Source organism: Orycteropus afer, unplaced genomic scaffold (genome assembly GCF_000298275.1).
Source record: "Orycteropus afer afer isolate SDZICR_OR568_19922 unplaced genomic scaffold, OryAfe1.0 scaffold00344, whole genome shotgun sequence".
Lineage (NCBI taxonomy): Eukaryota > Metazoa > Chordata > Mammalia > Tubulidentata > Orycteropodidae > Orycteropus > Orycteropus afer.
The window spans coordinates 1,192,109-1,199,468 of NW_006921931.1; the positions used below are offsets into that span (position 1 = coordinate 1,192,109).

Sequence of the window (7,360 nt, forward strand, 5' to 3'; positions counted from 1 at the left end):
GGACAGCAGGGCAGGGGCTTTGTGCCCAAGAGCCTCTTCAATCTTGTGACATTGTCAAGGCCCAAATGGTCTTTTTCCAAATCTTGATCACTTTCTCTAGTTTTCCCTTATGCTAGCCTTAAATCCTTCCTGCCACAAGTGTAACTTGTTCTTTCCTATGTGAAAGGTCGAGGGTTTAAACCCATTAGCCGCTCTGTGGTAGAAAGACATAGCAGCTGGCCACCTTAAAGATTTGTTGTTATGTGCCATTGAGTCGGACCTGACTCATAGCCATCCCTCCTTGGGTTTCCAAGGCAGTATCACTACAGAAGCTCTGGTAGCATAGTGTCTAAGACACTTGACTGCTAACCAGAAGGCTGGCGGTTCAAACCCACCAGCCACTCCTCGGAAGGAAGGTTGGGTAATCCTACTTCCGTAGTGATACTGCCTCGGCAACACAAGGAGGGGTCGCTATGAGTCGGGGCCGACTCAACGGCACATAACAACAACATCACTACGGAAGTAGATTGCCCAACCTTCCTTTCGAGGAGTGGCTGGTAGGTTTGAACCACCAGCCTTAAAGATTTACAGCCTTGGAAACTCTATGGGGCAGTTCTACTTTGTCCTATTGCGTTGGTATGAGTTGGAACTCATGCCAACTTTTTTTTTCTTAATGATCAAATACATTCTACAGTAGAGCTGTGGTGAGCCACGTGGGCTCTGGCAACAGGGGGCCTCACATCATGTCTGATTCACTGGCTGTGGTGTCACACAGGCAAGCTACTTGGCTTATTCTTAAATTTCCTCATCTGTAAAATGGAGGTAATAGAATTTAGGGTGGTTGAAAGGATTCAGTAAGTTAAAACATGTAAAGTACTTAGTAAGTATTCCAGCACATGAGCCCCAGTGCTGAACTACATTTTGTCATCTGGATGGGCCATATTTAACCCCCTGAGGGCTTGTTTTAGCCCATTTTTAAAAATGTTTGTTCTTTAAGAAATAAAATGGTATTTTTTTCCTGCCACATTTCTGGATTTGTAAACTCCCAAAAAAGAAACTGCTTAGTTCAACAAGCCATGATCGTCTTAGGACACCACCCAGGAAGACCGCAGACACAGAAATGAAACAGGATGACATTTCCAGAGGAGACACTGAACTTTTTCTCTGTTTAGGGTTATTTGACCTTCTTGTTGTTCCTTTGGCCAGGCAGTTGTTTGTTTTCTTTATATCAGAACTTTTAAGGTTACTGTAGGGCTCTATAAATAAAATTCAGGTTTCCTTGAAAAAGGTAAACCAGTAGAAAATTAGTAACATTATCTGAGCCTATGAGGAGCTGTCCCTTTATGAAGGGCTGCATTCATTTTCAGGAAAAACATTTGGTCCCTGAAGCCTGCAGCTGGACAGAGGCTTCTCCAGCAGGCCCTGGCTTCCACACTGGGGCCAGGATGGTGCACAGGTGTGCATGACCGTGGGCAGAAGCCCACCGCTCCTGGACCAAGACTGGGGCCTTGTCACTTCTTACTGCCTTTCTAGACAATCTCCAAGTCTCTACCTTCCTTCCTTCCCTTTTCTGATTTGGAATAAATGTCTTTCTCCTACTGTAGTGGGAAGAGCACAAACTTTGAAATGATTAAAACATTAAGTCCTAGCCATTATCTAAAGAACCACAGGCCAGTTACTAAAGCTCTGGCCAATTTCCTCACCTACAGGGTGCCACTCCCCACACATCACTAAATGGGAGCCAGGGTGTCTGGGGCAGGCTTGGCCTGCAGTCAATGCTCCTCCAGCGGCAGGACCTCTTTATCCTACGCATCTGCCCTTCAGCTTATCTTCTCAGTCCTGGAAACGTCTTTGTCCTTGCTCTTCTCACAATTACCAACTTTAAGCTAGAAACCTACTTCTAGAAATTAACACCAAATACCTCAATGTGCCCAACATCAAATTTACCATTATTTTCCACAAACGAATTCCTCTTCTGGATTTCCTTATTTCCATCACATTGTTTAGTGGGTTTGTTCTGGTGCCTATCAGCCATTTTGGCTTAGATTTAGTGAGACATGGAATTCTCCTAGGACAGCCTCTAGTGGGTTATTGTATAGGAGCTGCTGTGAACATACAGTCACCAAAGATCAATAATGTAATAATGGAAACCCCATCATTGCCATGACTGTAAAACTATCACTCTCATCTATTAAGTCTTCGTAGAGAAAAATCTGTAGTAGCCAATTTATGGTTGTGGTGTACACAGATTCTGTGTTACTAGGTAACACAGGAGAAATGGGAGAAAGCAGGGAATGCAACACCCTACTGAGTTCAAGTGTATCAAAGACTCACCGTGGAGAGGCAGTGGTAGGCAGGGGAGTGGGCCAGGCAGGTAACCAAGATCACAAGGATTATGCAACATTAAACATTAGAGAGTATAGACACAAAATAAATTAAAACTAAGCTGTTCTCCTATGATATGCAAGCACAATTCAGAGGTAATTTCCTCTAACATTAAGAGATGGTGTTTGTGACTACCAGCATGGTTTTATCCACAGCAGCAGCAGCGGTCAACTGGTAAATTTTTCTGAGTAGTCATGGTTTCTGATAATTGGGTAGTCATGGAAACTAGCTGTATAAAGGAAGAAAGAGTTAAGACACATTTAGAAACAAAGGAAACATTTTGATTATTTTATTTTTTAATCTTCAAAAATTTCTGCCATGAGACAGGAATGCATGATAGAAATGGCTCAACATCTTCACATGAAACACTTGGATTTATTTTCATTCACAAGTTTTTCTAAAAACATCTATAATTTCATAATTCCACCCACTTCCAACCATTATCACAGATTTAATTGACCATTAAACAGTAGTTGCCAGCAATAGATAGCTGGAACGCTTTCTGCGTATTAGTAGTGTCTTTGGAAGCTACCACCCAAGAGTGTCATGATTATAAATCTCATTGTACATGGCAACCCCAAAGGTGACTGATATCCCCAAAAAAACTCCCTGCTTATCATGAAGCACTGTATCCCCCTGGCACTTAAAGAATGTTCATCCTTCTCCTAGAACTACTCGTTCATCTCATAGTACTTTTCTTATAGGGAGCAGCGTGTATCGACTTGATTCAATCACCATTACTGATAGGCAAACACATACGCCTGATACTTACCGGTGCTCTCTGATGGCTATGCACAGAACATACTGAAAACAGATGGGTTGCTTGGAATCTACATCTCTTCATTTGAAGAGAACTACGTTGAGGTTTTCTTTTTGAACAGTTGTAAACAAAAGGAAAAGAGATATACATGGACATATATCTATACACATAGAGATATACACTGAATATTTTCAATGTGGTGCAATCTTCTTATACAGAGATACACACAAACACAGAGTTAAGTGTCTACACTCATACCGTCACACATACCCGCACCCTTACATACAGCATGTGGATATAAATGTTGTAAGTGTCCTTGGGAGTTCACTGGAGTTCTTATATTACCAAATGGTGATGAAATACCTGATATGCATTACTCCTGAGAAGATACTAGAAGGGAATGACAGTTCTGATGCACTTTGGAATGGCACAATCACGTAAACACTTGCATACTTAAGACTTCTGAACTCAACCAAAGTTTCTAAACATGATTTGACCAAAAAAAAAAAAATCAAACAATGCAGCAAGTTAAAAAGTAAATCAAAACAAAAATCTTTTTATATTCAGAATATAAACAGTTAGGAAATGCGTATTTGTAATTATTTTTAGAGAGGAAACACATACTTAAGAAAAATATAAGCTGTCTGACAAAACTTAAAAAAAAAAAACAAAAAACAACAGAACATTCCAATGCATAATCATACATGCATTGTCCAAACTAGCAGAGGAGAGCCACATTAGAATTTCAAGGCTTAGAGCAACTCCACCAGAGAAAAAAATTACTGTATATAGCAAATCTGTTAAGCATGCAATTTATATATATATATATATATATATATATATATATATAAATCACCATTAGTTATAATCACACTTCTGTAAAAAAAAGATTCTGCAATTTGTTGAGTATCTTATCCCTCAATATAATAAAACAGTATAAAAATGATAACTGAACCAATGAATTTCAAGCACCAATTCATTTAAACTTACCATATTTATATTTCTCCTATTATTGAAGGGATAAATTATGATGAAGGCTAAACTAAAGTTAGCCAGGTAATTATTACAGCTTAGGTTCAAAGGCATACGGTTTCCCCTCCATTCACCTGAATGCCCAACATCTGAAAATGTTTAGGCCAGTAAAGGAATCCCTGGAGAAAGCCACTCTTTCTGAGTATCAATGGTTTAATACACATTGAAAGCTCTTTAACAAACCAATGCTTTGTGAAGTTCTAGGACTAACCAGATTTGCACCTAAGAAATTAATGATTATTCCTCATTATGAGTTGGAAAAAAGGCAGCACCTATATAGTAGACTAAAAGCACATCTGGACTCTACCAGTAGTGTAAGAAAATGGCATCATTCAGCAAGGCAATACCATTGCACATGGCAATACTGAAGTTTTTCTTAATTAAAAAATTTCCATTAGACACTTGGGGCCAGAGGATACCTCAAATAAGAGAACTTTTTTTTTTTCCTTTTTCTTCTGGCATCTTTTTCTGCATCAGGGGAAAAAAAAGTAGCACAGTCTGAGCCAGTAGATGAGTAACAGTGTTGGTGATGACTCCGGTTGTTCCTGAAGAAAACACATTCAGATAACAAGGGGGTTATTTTAAATCAACACAACTGCTGTTTCTGCTTCCAGTATATACATCATACCACTTACAGACATCGTCATTTCTGAGACATAATGTTTTAGTCTTTTCCTACTATTTAGTTTGGTTAATTTTCAACACACACCAAACTGAACCTTTAGAGAGACTGCATTTGGGAGACTGAAGACAATTGAAGAAAACAATGTGGAAACCAAAAATCTCGATCAAAAGTGATCCTCCATCACTTCCCATCCTGTTATCTGAATTCTATCATAAAATCACATGCAGCTGAAGGACTAGAGTCCCCTGAAGACATGGTGTTAGGACAGGGGTGGGTGGTCCTGCGGATCCTTGGGCAGGGTGGCCTCGCTCTGCTCCTCCTTTGTCTCGCGGGGAGGCTCTTCATAAACAGGCTCGCCGAGGTCTTCGCTGCCCCCTTCACTCTGCCCCTCACTGTGGTTTTCATTCGGCTCCATGGTCTGTTCCAAGCTATTCTCCAAACATGTGGGAGAACTGCTTATTCTATGTTCTTCCTCCACCGTCTCCTCTAAGGGCTGGGAAGGAGGTGGCGTGGGAGTATTACGCTGCCTGACACTCTCGATGGAAGAGACAGGGGCTTTGGTTAGAGCAGTATCGGCTACAATCTCATTCTGAGGCAAAGATAACTTTTCCACAAGTTTCCACTGAATGATACTCATGTCTTTTCCACCAGTTGAAATCAGGTGACTGTCGTTGTGAGTAAAACTGACATTGGTGACATGGCTGCTGTGGGCACTGTACTTGTGACTGGGAGCCTATCAAATAAATCAGACAAAGGCAAATTAAGCTCATTTGTAATTTGCATGCCTGCTTACAGCAATGGAGGTGACTACAGGGGAGGTAATTGAGCTTGTGAAACGAGTAATTCAAATGAAACCTGTAAGTAATCACAGCTGAGGAATAAAGCTAGCCGCCTTTAATGCCTATTTATACAGGAGAAAGAAAACATAATTGGACATCTTCCATGTCAGACTATATATTTAAAAAACTAACTAAAAGTCTCTCTTCTGGATGTCCGCTTGGCATACTAGTCAAACCTTAGTAACTTCAATTGGGACAGCTATGGAAGGATTTACTAGGTTGGCATAATTATAGGTGATTTACGAAACAGTTCTATTAGTATCACAATGATAACTGTGTATAGAGCAAAGAAAATATTTTAAGGAGTCCTGGTGGAGTAGTGGTTAAAGTGCTTGGCTGCTAACCAAAAGGTTGGCAGTTTGAAACTACCAGCCACTCTGCAGAAGAAAGATGTGGCAATCTGGTTTCAAAAAGGTTTACAGCCTCAGAACCCTCTGGGGGCAGTTCTACTGTGTCCTATAGCGTTGCTATGACTCGGAATTAACCTGAAGTTTGAAACTGCCAAAGTATCAAAATAAAAAACTAGACAATAAGCAAAAGGAATAAATCACCACCAGCTGCCACTCCAGAGCTATCTTCTCCTTACCCTTAATGAGGCAGGAGAAGCCAAGAGAGGCCTGCTCGGATGCTCCCATGTAGTCCTTCTCTATGCACCACAGTATCTTGGCGAGTAATCAGTGATCCTACAAATACTCTCTTGCCCCAAACAAAAAGCCCTATAAAACTAGCTTCTACTAAACTGAGCTTACCTTTGGTTTGGAGCAAGGATACTGAAACAGATGGACTTTGCAAAAGTCATCAGCAACAGCTATGACCTTTCTGTTGTGGGATCGCACCAGTGCATTGATGTCTGTCCCATCGGATCCTTCCGGCCAGACACCTTTGATAAGGAAACATGCAGTATAGGAAAGAAAAAAAAATCAGCCTGAGAAAGGTAACTGCCACTCTCTGTTTATTGGATTTTAGAATTTGATTAACTTTCATCTGTGTCCATACTCTTAGCTGTGAACATTTCTCTTTCAAATTACAAATTTCTCAGCAGTTCAGTACTGCTCTTCATTCAAATGATGGTGTTTTAAAATGTAACTAATAATAAAAATTAAACCAAAACAGTCTCCATATCTAGAGTACTTAATAGTTGCCAGCAGGTGGCGATAGTAAATTATTTTAGTTTCAGCTTGACTCGCCTCAGCAGTAAGCGCTTCCTTTTTCAGGTTTCGCGTGTGTGTGTGTGTGTGTGTGTGTGTGTGTGGGGGGGGGTGTTATCAGTTGCTTTTACAGCAAGGTGCAAAACAAAGCAAAAGCACTCCAAAGCAGACTCTAGGTAAGCTGTGTAACATTTACATAAACATTCACTGCTTCCTTCCTTCCAAAGAAAACCTGTGAAGATTCTGTCTTCAAGAAATAGGTCATCTGCTAAGTGTAACATGCTATCCCATGGAATTTTCCTGCAAATGTTATTTACTGCTTTTTTAATTATGATTTGGGTGAAATTTTACAGAGCAAGTTCACTTTCCATACAGCAGTTCACACACACTCGTCTCATAACATTCACTACAATTTACCCCAATGCAACAGCTCCCCTCCCCTGTCCTCCCAATAGTCACGTCTTCCCTGTGTCCATCCCTCCATGCACTCCTGCCCCCTGAGCTGTCTCCCTGTGCGTAAACGGCCCTTCTTTCTCCCATGACTGATCTCTCCAAGGAGTGTCTCTTCCTCAGGTAAATGTTCAACTCATAT

The 7,360-nt window shown here is 40.6% G+C and overlaps 1 protein-coding gene across 1 annotated transcript in view; it reads right to left on the minus strand.

The window, feature by feature from the left end:
* Positions 1 to 5,040: 5,040 nt before the first annotated feature.
* Positions 5,041 to 7,360, minus strand: part of EML4 (EMAP like 4) — a 123,505-nt gene continuing 121,185 nt past the window's right edge. Inside the window, exons 23-24 of the mRNA XM_042782495.1 lie at positions 6,370 to 6,500; positions 5,041 to 5,514 (exon numbers count right to left, since the gene is read on the minus strand). Of these exons, the coding sequence (XP_042638429.1) occupies positions 5,041 to 5,514; positions 6,370 to 6,500 (605 nt within the window). The remainder of the gene's footprint in view (positions 5,515 to 6,369; positions 6,501 to 7,360) is intronic.